The sequence below is a fragment of the Oryx dammah genome, unplaced genomic scaffold, assembly GCF_014754425.2.
Source record: "Oryx dammah isolate SB20612 unplaced genomic scaffold, SCBI_Odam_1.1 HiC_scaffold_17, whole genome shotgun sequence".
In the NCBI taxonomy this organism is placed as follows: domain Eukaryota; kingdom Metazoa; phylum Chordata; class Mammalia; order Artiodactyla; family Bovidae; genus Oryx; species Oryx dammah.
The window spans coordinates 14,912,413-14,929,582 of NW_024070201.1; the positions used below are offsets into that span (position 1 = coordinate 14,912,413).

Genomic DNA, 17,170 nt, shown 5'->3' on the forward strand with positions numbered 1-17,170 from the left:
CAGGCAATTCTGGCTCAGTCTCTTGCGGGGTCACTGCTCCTTTCTCCTGGGTCCTGGTGCGCACAAGGTTTTGTTTGTGCCCTCCAAGAGTCTGTTTCCCCAGTCCTGTGGAAGTTCTGTAATCAAATCCCACTGGCCTTCAAAGTCAAATTCCCTGGGGGTTCTCAGTCCCTTTGCCAGATCCCCAGGTTGGGAAATCTGGTGTGGGTCCCAGAACTTTCTCAACAGTGCAAAAACTTCTTTGGTATAACTGTTCTCCAGTTTGTGGGTTGTCTGCTCGGTGGTTCTATGGTGGGGCTCACACCCCACACCTCCCAGATCTGCTGCAGCCAGAGCTCCTGTTCCTGTGGCAGGCAACTGGTGACCCATGCCCCACCCATCAGAGCAAGACCCAGATTCCCCCACAGCCAGTCCCTCCCATCAGGAAGCTTCCACAAGCCTGTTATCCTCATCCATCAGAGGGCAGACAGAATGGAAACCACAGTCACAGAAAACTAACCAAACCGATCACGAGGATCGCAGCCTTCTCCAACTCAATGAAACTATGAGCCATGCTGTGTAGGGTCACCCAAGACTGACAGGTCATGGTGGAGAGTTCTGACAAAACATGGTCCACTGGAGAGTGAATGGCAAACCATTTCAGTATACTTCAGAAGAATACTGAGAAGAACCATATGAACAGTATGAAAAAGCAAAAGATATGACACTGAAAGATGAACTCCCCAGGTCTGTAGGTGCCCAATATGCTACTGGAAAAGACTGGAGAAATAGCTCCAGAAAGAATGAAGAGGTTGAGCCAAAGTGGAAACAATACCCATTTGTGGATATGACTGGTGTTGGAAGTAAAGTCCTATCTTGTAAAGAGCAATATTGCATAGAAACCTGGAATGTTAGGTCCATGAATCAAGGTAAACTGGAAGTGGTAAAACAGGAGATAGCAACAGTGAATATTGACATTTTAGGAATCAGTGAACTAAAAAGGACCAAACTGGACAAATTTAATTCAGATGACCATTACATCTACTACTGTGGCAAGAATCCCTTAGTAGAAATGGAGTAGCTCTCATAGTCAACAAAAGAGTCCAAATGCAGTACTTGGGTGCAATCTCAAAAATGAGATTTTTTTTGTTGTTGTTCATTTCTGAGGCAAGCCATTCAATATCACAGTGACCCAAGTCTATGTCCCAACCACAAATGCCAAAGAAGCTAAAGTTGAATGGATCTATGAGGACCTACAAGAACTTCTAGAACTAAAACCAAAAAAAAGATGTCTTTTTCATCATAGGGGACTGGAATGCAAAAGTAGGAAGTCAACAGACACCTGGAGTAACAGGCAACTTTGGTCTTGGAGTACAAAATGAAGCAGGGCAAAGGCTAACAGAGTTTTGTCAAGACAATGCACTGCTCATAGCAAACACCCTCTTCCAACAACACAAGAGGTGACTCTACACACGGCCATCACCAGATGGTCAACACCAAAATCAGATTGGTTATATTCTTTGCAGACAAAGATGGAGAAGCTGTATACAATCAGCAAAAACAAGACCAGGAGCTGACTGTGGCTCAGATCATGAACTCCTTATTGCCAAATTCAGACTCAAATTGAAGAAAGTAGGGAAAACCACTAAACCATTCAGGTATGATCTAAATCAAAACCATTACGATTATACAGTGGAAGTGAGAAATACTCAAGGGATACGATCTGATAGAAAAGAGTGCCTTAAGAACTACTGACAGGGGTTTGTAACACTGTATAGGAGGAGGTGATCAAAACTATCTCCAAGAAGGAGAAATGCAAAAAGGCAAAATGGTTGTCTGAGGAGGCCTTACAAATAGCTGAGAAAAGAAAAGAAGCTAAAGGCAAAGGAGAAAAGCAAAGATATACCCATTTGAATGCAGAGTTCCAAAGAATAGCAAGGAGAGATAAGAAAGCCTTCCTCAGTGATCAATGCATAGAAATAGAGGAAAACAAAAGAATGGGAAAGACTAGAGATCTCTCCAAGAAAATTAGAAATGGCAAGGGAACATTTCATGCAAAGATGGGCACAATAAATTACAGAAACAGTATGGACTTAACAGAAACAGAAGATATTAAGAAGAGGTGGCAAGAATACACAGAACTAATATACAAAAAAGATCTTAATGACCCAGATAACCATGATGGTGTGACCACTCACCTAGAGCCAGACATCTTAGAGTGCGAAGTCAAGTGGGCCTTAGGAAGCATCAAGATGAATAAAGCTGGTGGAGGTGATGGAATTTCAGGTGAGCTATTTCAAATCCTAAAAGATGATGCTGTGAAAGTGCTGCAAGCCAGCAAATATGGAAAACTCAGCAGTGGCTACAGAACTGGTAAAGGTCAGTTTTCATTCCAATCCCAAAAAAAGCAAGGCCAAAGAATGTTCAAACTACCACATAATTGCACTCATCTCACATGTTAGCAAAGCAATGCTCAAAATTCTCAAAGCTAGGTTTTAATAGTACATGAACCGAGAACTTCCAGATGTTCAAGTTGGACTTAGAAAAGGCAGAGGAACCAGAGATCAAATTGCCAACATCCTTTGGATCATCAAAAATGCAAGAGAATTCCAGAAAAACATCTACTTATGTTTCATTGGCTACTTTAGTCAAAGACTAAAGCCTTTGACTGTTTGGATTACAACAAACTGTGGAAAATTCTTCAAGAGATGGGAATACCAAACCACCTGACCTGCCTCCTGAGAAATCTGTATGCAGATCAAGAAGCAACAGTTAGAACCAGACATGGAACAATGGACTGGTTCCAAATTGGGAAAGGAGTATGTCAAGGCTGTATATTGTCACCTTGCTTATTTAACTTACATGCAGAGTACATCATGAGAAATGCCAAGCTGGATGAAGCACAAGCTGGAACCAAAACTGCCGAGAAAAATATCAATAACCTCAGATATGCAGATGACACCACCCTGATGGCAGAAAGTGAAGAAGAACTGAAGAGCCTCTTGATGAAAGTGAAAGAGGAGAGTGAAAAGTTGGTTTAAAGCTCAACATTCAGAAAACTAAGATCATGGCATCCGGTCCCATCACTTCATGGCAAATAGATGGGGAAACACTGGAAACAGTGTCAGACTTTGTTTTCTTGGGCTCCAAAATCACTGCAGATGGTGACTGCAGCCATGAAATTAAGATGCTTGCTCCTTGGAAGAAAAGCTATGCCAAGCCTAGACATCATATTACAAAGCAGTCATGTTACTTTGTCAACAAAGGTCCATATAGTCAAAGCTATGGTTTTTCCAATCATCCACTCTTGTATGGATGTGAGAATTGGACCATAAAGAAAGCTGAGTGCTGAAGAAGTGATGCTTTTGAACTGTGGTGCTGGAGATGACTCTTGAAAGTCCCTTGGTTAGCAAGGACATCAGAGCAGTCAATCCTAAAGGAAATCACTCCTGAATACTCACTGGAAGGACTGATGCTTAAGCTGAAGCCCCAAAACTCTGGCCACCTGATGGGAAGGTCTTTTCATTAGAAAAGGCACTGATGCTGGGAAAGACTGACAGTAAGAGGAGAAGGGGACCACAAAAATGAGATGGTTGGATGGTATCACCGAGCTGATGGAAATGAGTTTGAGCCAAGTTCTGGGAGATGGTGAAACACGGGGAAGCCTGGTGTGCTGCAGTCCATGGGGTCACAAAGAGTCACACACAACTGAGCGAGGGAACTGAACTTCATATGTGAGTACTATGAGACTTGGAGATACTCAAAATTCCTATTTCACAAGGGGGTCTGAACTCCATTGGCCAGCTGAGTTGCCTCAGTGTTTATGTGACTCCTGCTCTTCAGAGGCTCATGTGAGGAGTGGAGGGGCTCACCTATGCAGGGGTGGGGCTTGCCTGGGGGTGAGTGGGGCTCACTTACTGAGGGAGGACCTTGCCTGAGGGGATGGGGATCACCTGCAGAGGGGCAGGGCTTGCTTGGGGAGGGGAGGGGCTTGTTGAGGGGTGAGGTTCACCTGCAGAGGGGCAGGGCTTACTTGGGAGGGGTGGGGCTTGTTGAGGGGGTGGGGCTCACCTGCAGAGGGGCAGGGCTTGCTTGGGGAGGGGCGGGGCACTCACCTATGCTCCCCTTCCAGGTCTTCTCCTCCTTTTTCTCCTCAGCCAACTGGCTGCTAGTGAGCGAGGTCTGGCGGGAGTGAGTCCCGGTGGCTGCTGCAATGGATGGCACAGAGCGGGCGGGTCTCAGGCTGGAGGAGTCCGTCTTCCCGGCATCTTTACGGGATCGCTGTTGAAGGACCTTAATCATGGCGTCCTTCTCTATGATTTTGGCATGGAGATTTTTAATACTGTGTAAGAAAACAAAACAGTCATGATCAAAATCCATGGAATGACAGGGATATTTATATTTCTCTCAGGACCCCACAGATTTTAACTATAATTCCAAGGACAGAGTTAACTGCTGCTTAAGTCTTCAGTTACAATCTCCAATTGTAGAAGACTGATCTTTTGTAGCACCTGAAAAGGGGGCACCTTCTCTGGCCCCTTAGGAGGCTCTGGGACCCCGAGGACACACAGTTTGAGTGCCTGTGGCCACCTGGCAGGGACCTCTTGACTGAAGTGTGTCTAGAAGCCTGGCAGTGGGAAGGGCGCGAGGAACTACAGGGAAACACACACAAACTCAAGCCTCACGCAGGGTAGGCTGCTCACGAGAGTCAATTTGCCTTTTTTCTGGGGGTGGGGTGGGGCGGGAAATGGACAAGTTTCCTGTGAGAAGATGATGTTTTCCTCCCTGAAGGTCAAAGATGAGAATCAGGAGACACGTGAGTTCTTTTTCACAACCTAAGTAGTAACTTGCTGAGCTTATCAACGACTCAGCCACACGGTTCTATTTTCACATCTGCAGAATGAGAAGCTCAGCTTCCCAGGGCTTGACGGAGAGGGCTGGGGGTGGGCGGCAGGCTAGCTCTGCGATGTCACAAAGCTTGCTGGAGGACTTCTTGTTTACTTCAGGAGAAAAACACACCAGCTACATATGTTCTTTATTACTGGCTGGAATATATAAATACTGGCTCAAAAACTCTGAGACTCTGGCATATGATGTTTCCCTCTGTCCAGCTGATAATGTCGAGTAGGCTGTTGAGACAGACACCCAGAAAACACATGGGCTTCTAAATTCTTGTTATTAGTCTCCACCTAAATATCTGCATCTGACATGAAATTAGTTCCCAGAGACCTCGGCTCCAGGCCCCTTGTTAACAGGACTCTTTCCCTGGAATGCGGACTTGGAGGGCTCAAGCTGAAGGCTGTCTAGAATGGGAAAGGGCTGGAGACGAGTGCACACAGCAGGCTGGTGGCCCCACTGGGCTCCTGAGGTGGGTGGCAGGCGTAGGGCCCGGGGGCTGGGCACCGCCATCCCTTACGTGTACTCCATGTCCTGACACCTCCTGGTGGCCTGCACCACCTCCTCCTCCTCCTGCCAGATGTGGGCCTCCAGTGAGCTCTCGCCATAGCTGCCATTCCTCGAGTGGTTGACGATCGTGGTGTCCCTGGCAACACAGGACACACACACAGACTGATGTCAGTCAGTTCTCTCCCGGAACCACTAGAATGAAGCTAGTATCTAAGGAACATAAAATGCAAAATTCCAAATTCCCTGCCCTTTCTGCCAACGATCCTGAATCACAAGCAACGTGGTGTGTGCTGAATACAGACACTGTACACTTACAGGTGTAAGGGCCAGTGTCTCCTAGCATGTGGACACCGGATAGTATCATGTCAGTTAGTATGTCCATGCTTGTGCTCTTTCACACTTCTCCTTTCTTACTTTCTCAACCAGCGTTCAGGTGTCATTCTATTTCTCCCCCATTTAGGAGCTATCTCAGTGTTTTACAGTAAATGGGGACTCAGGAAATCCCTGAGATGGAGACTGGTCCTCCTGGACAGCAAGGCCCCGGCTGGAGTCCCCTCCACGCTTACGTCCGGCTCGCTTCTCCTGTGAGCCCCTGCCTAGGATTCAGGTCCGTTCAGTGTGACAACCGTGCTGTGCAGCAGGACACAAACATGAAGAAGACACACCCTGTGTCCTGGGAAAGTCCAGTCGCGGGGGTGGAGTCGGGGAGGGACAGACAGAGGGAGACCCCAAAGCAGTGCAGCTGGCAGCAGGTGCCTGGCTGGAAACAGCTGCTCAAAGGGGACTGCTCTCCTGTCTCTGGTTCTGTCAATATAATTACTCCTAACAGGACTTCCCTGGTGCCTCAGACGGTAAATAATCTGCCTGCAATGTATGAGACCCGGGTTCGATCCCTGGGTCAGGAAGATCCCCTGGAGGAGGGCATGGCAACCCACTCCAGTATTCTTGCCTGGAGAATCCCACGGACAGAGGAGCCTGGCAGGCATGGTCCATGGGGTCATAAAGAGTCAGACACAACCAACACTCTCTTTCAATGATGACTGGTAAAGACAAGATAATCGTGTCATCTAAGTCAGTGGTCCTTAACCTTTTTGGCACTAGGGACAGGTTTCATGGAAGACGATTTGTCCACAGGGGTGGGGTGGGGTGGGGTGGGAGAGGGTAGATGGTTCAGGCGATGATGCGAGCGATGGGGAGTGACAGACAGATGAAGAAGCTTCAGTCGCTGTGTCAGTCGGTCGCTCCTAAGAGGCCATGGTACTGGTTCTCAGCCTGGGGGTTGGGGATCTCAGAATTCTAAGAGATCTAAGCATGTCTGAGGCTGAAAGGCACAATCTTAAACTAGGAAGTGAACCTTTAGTAAGAAGTGATCCAGCTTCACATCCCTTTAACTTCACATTACAGGGTTAAAATCTTAAAGCTCTTTTCTAGAACACCTAAAAGTAGCAAAAAGAGGGGCCTTCTTGCATGTGTCCATGAGGGAGTGTTTCATCATGCCCGGACCTGGGTGAAGGTATACCCGAGGTGTCTCATGTAGCTCTCTCAGGAACTTGGGCAGTAAGCATTATTATCCTCATTTTACAGATGAACAATCGAGTGAGTCTGCAAGAGCACCCAGTTAGTGAAGGCACATGGATTCAAATCCAGATATCCCTGACTCCAAACTCCATGCTCTTAACCATCACTTCACACTCCTGAACGTCCCGTGTCTTTATGAAGAAGGCCTCAGCAAAGGTACACAAATGATAAGATAAACCGACAAAGAGGGCACACATGAGAACGTGGCCAAGTGCAAACTGACTAAAACAAGTCAGAATGCCTAGCAAGACAAGGAGCCAGCAGAGTGCTTTAAACACACTGACACAATTATAAATTCACTCCATGGGGCTCAAAACTCATCAATACAGGGAATTAGAGCCAGAAACATTTGCAACTGATTTATTTTTAGAGAATTTACTAGAGACATATTTAAAAATTCATATTTATACTATCAAGGACAGGAGGTACAATTAGATGAAAACAACTTAGAAGGTATATACACACAACTCTCAACAAAATACTACATTGCTTTGAAATGTTTAAAAAGTTTCAAAACTTCCCCACCCCACAAAACAGCCTAGCCTCTCAAACTTCTGATCCCTGGTGCCAAAAATCCATCAAGACGGCAAAAGCAGTTGGTACACAAATATCACACTGCCTATAAACATGAAGTATGCGGCAGCGGCTGCAAAGTCACTAAGCTAATGGCTGGGAATAGTCATTTTTGCCAGCTCTTACGTAGCCGTTTAGCATCTCAGCAATAAGAGCTCAGAATTTTGACCTTTCTCAAAAATTCATTTTCCCTTTCTCCCTTTTTGTTAACAGCAAAGCCATGCCAAACTACAGAGGTTTTCTTTGAAAAGAACAGTAAGATAGGAGTTACAAATGTGACCTCCTCTGAACTGACTTTTCCCAAGACTGGGGGAAGCAGTGGTCAGTAGAAGGGAGGGAAGTTTCCCACGGAACTGTTAGATGCCCAGTAATGACATGTGAAAGCAAAGAAAGGGGAAGGGAGGGATGGTGCAAAGCATCCCCATCCACCTACAAATCCATCCATCCATCCATCCGGGACTTTAAACAGAGCTAAGGAGGAGAGCAGCAGGGCTGGGTAAATCCCACAGGATTATTGCCTGAGTGCAAGAGGCCTTTCCCCTGCTTGAAGGATGACAGACGGCCAAAGCTGGGCCTAACATAGTGGGATGGGGCTGACTGCGTGTGGGCTCTGGCTGGTTCGACTCACAACACTCTGCCTTCCCCATCCTGTGCCCACTGAGCAGTCTCATGCCTCAGACCTGTTCCATCCCCTACTTCTGACTTTACATTCCAGTCCCATTTGTCTCCAGAACCCCTCTTCTTTTTTTTTTTTTTTTTGGTTGTTTAGTTACGAAGTCCTGTCCAACTCTTTCACGACACCATGGACTATAGCCCACCAGGCTCCTCTGTCCACGGGATTTCCCAGGCAGGAATACTGGAGTGAGTTGCCACTTCTTTCTCCAGGGTATCTTCCCGATCTAGGGATCAAACCTGAATTTCTTGCATTGACAGGTGGACTCTTTACCATTGAGCCATCAAAGAAGCCCTCCTGGGGATCCCAAGCACTCATCTAATCTGATAAATCAGGAGTTGAGACAACAAGGACCCATAACAGCCTTGGGTCATGCTTCCAAGGTAGCGCTATTGGGGTTTCTGTGTTCTCAGCCAGGGGAATACAGTCTGTTTCCTTGCACATCACCAATCAAGAACTATAATTTCCATTTCAGAAATTAGGTAATTTCTTTAAAGTAAGTGACACTCAGAAAGGCCTTGTGCAGTCACACACCTATAGTGGGCAAAAAGCAGGCAGTGAGAGCCCTGACTTGCAGAATGCACAGCCTTGCAGGTCAGCGCAGTGAAAATGCATGCTGGTGAAACAGAAGGGCTGAAAGTGGACATCCTGCCTGCCTACTTGGTGTTCTTTCCATCAAAAGTCATGCAGAAAGACAATTCCCAGGGCAACCACTGACAGGCAGGCATTAGACTAAGCTGGCAAACAAGGCCACATCCTTCCATGCAACTTTATGATGGGCTGTTCTCTGCATCGGGATCCAGAGGTAATTTAGTTATTAGCTCAGAAAACAAAGAGCTGAAGATAAAAACATTTCAGTTATGTAAAAAATCAAAAGTGTTTCCAAGGGCTTCACCAATGTCACCCACACATTTCAAGGGCTGGCCTGAGGCTGCAACTTCCTCCACAGCTGGAGTTGCAACTCACCAAGAGATTGATATGCATCCTGAATGCCTATTTCCACTCCCAAAGACACACTAAGAGGGGACACTGTGGGCTGTTTTCCCTCACAGCACAGACATACAGAATCAACACTTGAGCACTAATAAAGGATCCCCAAATAGTCATTTTCCACTTGGGTCTGCAGGTGCAAGTGTGTTGAGCACCCAGAAGAAGGCATCTGTGCCCACGTGGGTAGCACTGGTCTAAGTTCCTGGAGGTGCCATCTGGGCATTCAGCTAGCAATTCTCTACCTGGGTAATGAACACGTCAGCCCACGCTCAACTTATAAAGTAACTCGCCAGAACCACAAGGGACCTTCTCTACCTCATTCAAGAAGAAATCACACAGCCTAAGAAGTGGAGGGCTGACTGAACGACAGCATTCTCTTCTCCTGCCTGGTTCATACCCTACCCCAAAGGTACAACAACAACCCTTATTTGGTCCAGGTTTATTGATGCTCAGTTTTATCTGAGGCTCTCTGCCAAATATGCTGACTCAAAATTTTGGTAAATTCCAAACAACTCTGAATTCAATGCCCACAACTTATGGGCAAAAAAGGAGGGTGGTGAGAATCTGGACTAGCAGAACACACAGCCTTGCAGGTCAGTGCAGCAGAAGGGAATGCAGGCTAGGTCCAGCAGTTGAGGGAAATGACCTGCTCATTCAGACAAGGGTAGAACCCAACAGAATTATCATGTGAATTATCAAGCATTTTGAGCTAATTTTTAAAGAAAGAGTAAGGCTGTGCACCTACAACAAAGGAAATAAAGCAAGAGAGGTAGTAACTGAGAGTCGCAGAAAACCATTTCAAACCAAGTGAAATCAGGCTTTAAGCCGGGCAAATTTCAATTTGGTGGGTGGTACCACCACTTACTACCACTGTGTCTCTCTAAACCCCAATTCTTCACCTGCAAAATGAGGATAATAATAGTCCTCACTCTCAGGGCTGTTATGAGGATTGCATGTTCTTGTCTGGCCCATGAAACATACCCCCTGTTAAAAAGAGCATAAAGTATACTTTTCCAGCATCATTCTGAAAGACCACATAGTACTTTGCTGAACAGATGGACTTTAAAGTATTGACTGACTCCTACTTGTTGGGCTCTACTGTTTTAAATGTATTGATGTTTTCAACTACACTGAGATGAACGTCCTTGGACATAAGTCTTCAGGCACTTATATGATTTCCTTAAAAGAAATGTTGAGAACCAGAATTGTGGAACCAAAGCAGAGGTGGTGTTCAGTCGCTAGATCCTGTCCAACTCTTTGTGACCCCATTTGTCCGCAGCAGGCACGCTTCCCTGTCCATCACCAACTCCGGGAGTTTACTCAAACTCATGTCCACTGAGTCAATGATGCCATCCAACCATCTCACCCTCTGTCGCCCCCTCCTCCTCCTGCCCTCAATCTTTTCCAGCATCAGGGTCTTTTCCAGTGAGTCCTCCAAAGAAGACGGACAGATTACTGAAATCATTCTCCAGAAATCTTACACCACAGCTTGCTCTCCAACTAGCACTACAGCCACTTTGAAATTATTTTTAACCGCTCTCACTCCCTGGGATGCACCCGTGAACCACTCCAGACACCCCCGCGCTTCTTTCCACTGTGTTTTCCGAGCCGCGCGGGGGCCTCACCTCTCTGCGGCGGCGGTGGCCGCGGCGCTCATGGCGAAGTGGCGGATGGCGCTCTCCTCCACGTACTTCTGCTCCCACTTAGTCATGTCGGCCTCCAGCGCCAGGATGCGCTCCTCCTTCTCCCTCACGAGTTCCATGAGCGCCGGAGCGTTGTACTCCGGCAGGCTGGCCGGCTGGCCGTTGCCGTGTTTCTGGAGAAGCGGAAGAAATAACACCTTGATGCTGCACCTGGCTGCAAAGGAGATCGCGCGTGGGCAGAGCTCCCCCGGGGAGCGCGCGCGGTTCACGCAGGTCCTGCTGCGCATTTCACACGCATCCGCATGCCCTTGCCTCCTCGCCAGCACTGGTGACCCTAACGGGTGGATCCCCACACTGTCAACCCCTATGTCCGGTTCCTCTAGCTCATTTAATTTTCCTGGAACTCTACCAAATGCATAATGTGATCCCAATTTTGCAGACGGGAAAACTAAGCTGTTGAGGAAGCTTGAATGCATTGTTCTGTGTCTCTAAGGCTATTCTTAAGCAGGTTCAGGGTTTAAACCAGAAGTCTGTCTGACTACATTCAGCTTCATCTGTCAGGAAGTGCCTTTGTCCAATGTCTCCCAGTTGATTTATCCCAAGAGTAAGAACAAGAAAGAAGACTGGGCCTCTGGGTCTAGGGCATTTTCTCCAGAGTTCAAGGAAGTGATTCAGCTGTTTGCTTTCCCTGAGGCTGGGAGTCAGAAGGGAGGCACAGGAAGTGGGAGTGAGGTGCTCTAAGGCAGCAGATCTCAACCTTTTTGGCATGGGGACTGGTTTCCTGGAAGACATCCACAGACTGGGGGTGGGGCAGGGGGAAGATGATTTTGGGATGATTCAAGCACATTAATTTATTGTGCACTTTATTTCTAGTATTATTACATCAGCTCCACCTCAGATTATCAGGCATTAGATCCCAGTGGCTGGGGACCCCTGCCTTGTGGGCATGCTTGCCCAGCCTCACCGCTGTCATCTGGGAAACAGAAATTAACACCTACCCCACGTGGAAGCCGAGTAATCAAATAGGACAACTATGAAAGCACTTAATACAATTTAAGGGGCTAAACAAAGTGCTACCAGAAAACCTCCGATGCAAGTCAAGCTCATTTCCCAGCCCCTTCTCTCCATCTGGGTCCATAAGAAAGCCACCTCTCAGTTTCTGTCCAAATCCTCTGTGTTGCATCTCAGGCTGGTGAGCTGCTCGGGTTAAGAGCTATTTGAGCAAATACATGCACTCAAGTGTTCAGAGATAGCACAATCTAATGGGTAAGTATGTTGGCCAGAAAAACATATGAAGAGTCAGGCAGGCCAGCTTCTGCTGCCTGTTCAGCTAGTCACCAAATATTTACTAAGCATGCACTCTGTACAGGGGTACCACAAGGAACAGTGCAGAGAAAAATCTTTGCCCTCAATGTGTTCACCTGGGAGAAATGCCCTAATTAGCTCCTTGACCTTGAAATGGTCTCTCAGCTGCCCTTGACCTCATTTTGCTCTTCAAGGATATTTCCCCTAGACTTCCCTGGTGGTGCAGTGGATAGGAATCTGCCTGCCAATGCAGGGGACATGGGTTCAATCCCTGGTCCTGGGAGATTCCACATGGTGTGGAACAACTAATCCAGTGCACCACAATGACTGAGTCTGTGCTCTAGAGCCTGAGAGCCACAGCTACTGACCCCACGTGCTGCAGCTACCGAAGACCACGCGCCTAAAGCCTGTGCTCCGCAACAAGAGAAGCCATCCCAATGAGAGACCCACGCACCGCAACCAAGAGTGGCCCTCACTCATTGCAACTAGAGAAAGTCTGCACTGCAATGAAGATCCAGTGTGACCAAAGCAAAAATAAGTCAGTACATTTTTAAAAAAAAGAATATTTCCCTTTCTCTCTTCTACCTCTTAAGACCACCTGAGCTCTGTTCAGGAAAGAGAAGGTTGTGAGTTCTAAAAATTTTAATTTCCCTTCCCTTTTTACTATTACTTTATTTCACTTTCTCCCAACTTCTAACAATGCTTGAGTACTACACTTCACCTCCCAAAGTAGAGGGAGATGATTTCTAATAAAAGAATCTGTTCGTGGAGAACTGCTATTTCCTGCTGGTCCTAGCGTCTTGACCTATCTTCCTCTTCCCTCTTCTCAGTCCAGCCACATTTGTCACTTTTTATTTCTGTGGCATTGGAAAAGTTGGAGTAATTCGATCAAACGACTCTGAAGGTAATGATGAGAAAAAACAGCAATGATAGTTATTCTTCCTTCATCAGTTGCTAAGTGTCAGTCACTGTAAGGATTTTGTGCAGATTCTCTTATTTGTAATTACAAGTATATGGTTAAGTATAATTTATGTGCCCCATTTTAGAGACAAGGAAGTGAAGGCTCAGACAGATCACTTTTTCAATAGGAGAAGGCAGGATTCAACACTGGTCAGCCTAACCTCAGAGTCCATGTTCTGAATTGATTTACGATTCCATGCCACTCTGCTCACCTCCAGTCTAACCATCCTTCTGGAAGGTTCCAGGGCACCTTGCAGGGATAATGGAGCTCATCTGAGGCTCGGTGTTGTTAGAGGGCTGGGGGAGAGAGTCAGCAGTGTCTTGATGTGTGTCTAAAGGCAGAGCCCTTTTGCGGGGTAGTTGATTCAAAAGTGCTCTAAGTTGTTCTCTCAATGGTCCTTTCAGAATGACTTTCTATGGGGAGAGTGGGCAATGTGACCTTACTGCTTTGTTGAAGAGAGAGATGACCGGGAGCTTTATTCCTTTTGTGTAACCTCAGTATGCCTTCTGATAGGGTCAGATAAATACTTGAGTGGCACGAGGGTGAAGGAGCAGAATGCAGCGTGGGCTGCCCACATCCCAGGCGGGCAGATGCGTGAGCTCCTCACAGTGAATGAGGAGGAAGTGGGTCAGAGTATGAGTTCCTCGGGTGACCCTGCACTCCAGAGTGGATGCTGGTCATCCCTGCTGAGGGTCAACAGAACTGTGATTGCCACACTTATTCACAGACTCCAGGCAGGAATCGGACCAATCTATCCAGTACCTGCCACATGGAACTATTAAAACCCCAAGGTGTTCTGGTGGGTTTCTTTGTGACAACATTTTTGCCTTTTCTGGTTATAGAATAACGTATGTGAAGTGTTAGTTGGTAAGTCGTGTCCAACTTTTTGCGACCCCATGGACTGTAGCCTGCCAGGCCTCTGTCCATGGGATTCTCCAGGCAAGAACACTGGAGTGGGTTGCCATTCCCTTCTCCAGGGGATCTTCCTGACCCAGGGATTGAACCTGGGTCTCCTGCATTGCAGGCAGATTCTTTACTGTCTGAGCCACTAGGGAGTATGCTCACTGGTAAAATGAGAAAATGAAGCATTAAAGGAAAAAAAATTATCTTTTTAGTGAGTAGGGAAAAGTAGGGAAACCCTCAAGTGCCTTTCATAACAGAGGAGACAGATTAACACCCTCATTAAAAAACAACAAAAAAAACCCTGTAATATTAATGTAAAGAAATGCTGGGCAATTCTGTTTAAAGATTGTTTCCCCTTTTTCTGGTCTCATATCAGCCACACACAGCTGGGGTCTGCTATCCCCTCCAAAGACAAGTCCAAACTATAAGCCACATAATACTTGAAGAGTCCCAATTCTGAAACATCCGTCTTCCCAGTGCGTGCATGCAAAGCTAAGTCGCTTCAGTCATGTCTGACTCTTTGCAACCCACTGGACCCACCAGGCTCCTCTGTCTTTGGGATTCTCCAGGCAAGAATACTGGAGTGGGTTGCCATGCCTTCCTCCAGGGGATATTCCCAACCCAGGGATGGAACCTGCATCTTTAACATCTCCTGCATTGGCAGGTGGGTTCTTTACCACTAGCAACACCCAGGAGAAGGCAACGGCAACCCACTCCAGTACTCTTGCCTGGAAAATCCCATGGACGGAGAAGCCTGGTGGGCTGCAGTCCATGGGGTCGCTGAGGGTCGGACACGACTGAGCAACTTCACTTTCACTTTTCACTTTCATGCATTGGAGAAGGAAATAGCAACCCACTCCAGTGTTCTTGCCTGGAGAATCCCAGGGACGGGGGAGTCTGGTGGGCTGCCGTCCATGGGGTCACACAGAGTTGGACACGACTGAAGCGACTTAGCAGCAGCAGCAGCAGCAGCAGCACCAGCACCCAGGAATCCCTCTGTCCTCCCCAGGTAGCCTAACTACCTCCCCTGGCAGCTGACTTTATGTACAGCAGGAACGTTGTGTTTGCTGGTCTAAGGAAAAAATGGATGTGAGTGTACAAGGGTCTAAGTGTGCATATGGGAATGGGCCTCTGTGGCAATAGAGATATTTTCCAAATAATGTTAACTTCACATTTCTTCTGGATATATAACAAGGATAATGGAGTTGAGTCTGGCTTCTTTCTTTCCTCTTTTTTTTTTTTTAAGAAAAAGACATCGTACAAAACTAAATGTTGTTGATAATGTACAGGAAGATATTCTTATACATTTCAGATAAGAAATTGGTACATTTACTTTGTAGAGCGATTTGGCAATATCTAGTAATGTTTAGCATGTGTGTTCGCTATCCAGAAATTCTACTTTTAAGGTATATCCTCTTGGCAAACTCTCACATTCTTTAGCAAGGAGACATGTAAAAAGGCAGCTCACTAGAGTAGTCTATAACAGCAATACCACTGACAAAAATCCTGAGAGTAATCAGTGGGGGAGAGATGGTTGAGAATACACAGAGGAGCTGAAATGAAGAGTCTGGTTTCATGGCACTCAAAATAGAAGATCCAGGGATAAGTAACTTAACTGTAGGGTGTGGGTGGCACATTAACTGGAAAGGAACATTCCTTTTTGCTCTAAGTACTGAGATGTGCCTATTCTGTCAGCCAGAAACTAGTAAATACCCACCAGGTGCCAGCACAGTACCAGAGAGCCTGGCACCAGAGAGCCTACCCTTCAGTTGGGAAGCTTAAGATCTCAATAACTGAGCAACAGAGACAGCTGAAGGGTGGACCTGAAATGCTGAGGAACGTGGCACAGGTTAGACAGACTGGAAACAGACTCACTTCTTCCTAAGAAGCCAAGTTGGTGGGGGCCTGGGTGGGCTGCTGAATTTTCCGGGCAATCTCGCCAACACCTCCATCTCCAGCCGAGTACACATGTGCAGAGGGAGCTGTGTGCACTGCCCCAGGAAAGGGCTGAACGGGCCTGAGCATATGCTTTCAAGCATTTTCAAGTGTTTCAACCATAACCACTATGAGCTGGCCACTAGACAATTCCATGGAGCCTTGTCTTGTGTTTCCCTGGTTACAGCACACCCTTCACCAGCTGCACAGAGGACTGGGCCCACTACGCTGGCCGATGATGTGCCGGGAGCCCCTGACCAGCCTGTAAAGGGGTCTGACCCAGCTGGCGGATGTCTGCCCTTGTCGAGGCCCACATGGACCCTGGGCTGGGGTGTTTTCATCTGAGCTTCTTCATAGCTGCATTACAGGAACAGCTGTTACCAGGAGAAACAGGGAGAAGCGCCTATGGCCAATACTAGCTTTTCGGGATAGTCCTGACTCCTTTTGTCCTTTACCTCTGAAAACTCACTGATGGTCATGTCCTCCTTATTTCACTCCCATTCTAGGTACCCCCCCAACCCCGACTCCCACCATATCTACCCCCTTGAAGACATTAAGAGCCATTCAGGCTGGCCTTCCTGACTTTGACACCTGTCCCTCCAGCCCCTCCTCTGACACCACTGGAGGGCTCCTCCCTCGATCCTACGGGGGTAGGGATCCACTTTCCCAACCTGAGCAAATGCCCTCCACAAACTGGCCCCACTCCACGCATGCACCCCACTCCACAACCCCACCCCCCCACCGCCCCTCACCTGCTGGGTCCTCAGGGCGTCCAGCTCTCTCTCCAGCCAGGTGCGAAGCCTCCGCTCCATCTGCTCACGCTTCTCACACGCCGACTGCAGCTGGGTCAGGGCCTGCTGCAGCTTCTCGACTTTCTCCACATATGCCTGCTTCTCTCGGAGCTGAGCAGAGTAAAAAGGAACATGGGATTTAGAGAGTGATTCTCGAAGCTGGGGTGGAGGTGAGGGCGGGGTGGGGGGAAGAAAAGGTCAAAGTACCTGGAGATGCTGTCTTTTCCCCACTCCTATACCTAAGCCGTGCTGAAACAGAAAAGATTTAGGCCAAGGCCAGCAGTTACACCTAAAACGGCTGGGATGCTCTGAACTGAAGACCCTAAGAGGGCACCTGCTTTCAGTCATTTATACAGCTCTGAGCTCAATCCTTGGTTATTGCTTAGTAATTACAGCATGTATGGGCATTGGAAATGAGGTTAATAAAGAATTT

At 47.3% G+C, this 17,170-nt stretch overlaps 1 protein-coding gene across 6 annotated transcripts in view; it reads right to left on the reverse strand.

Moving 5' to 3' along the window:
• The window catches only part of AMOTL1 (angiomotin like 1), a 201,545-nt gene that overhangs the window by 11,321 nt on the left and 173,054 nt on the right, over positions 1-17,170 (reverse strand). For all 6 annotated transcript variants that reach the window (XM_040257897.1, XM_040257898.1, XM_040257899.1 and 3 more), the window contains 4 exons: positions 16,699-16,848; positions 10,825-11,015; positions 5,396-5,521; positions 4,095-4,321 (listed from right to left, as the gene is read on the reverse strand). In XM_040257897.1, the coding sequence (XP_040113831.1) occupies positions 4,095-4,321; positions 5,396-5,521; positions 10,825-11,015; positions 16,699-16,848 (694 nt within the window). The remainder of the gene's footprint in view (positions 1-4,094; positions 4,322-5,395; positions 5,522-10,824; positions 11,016-16,698; positions 16,849-17,170) is intronic.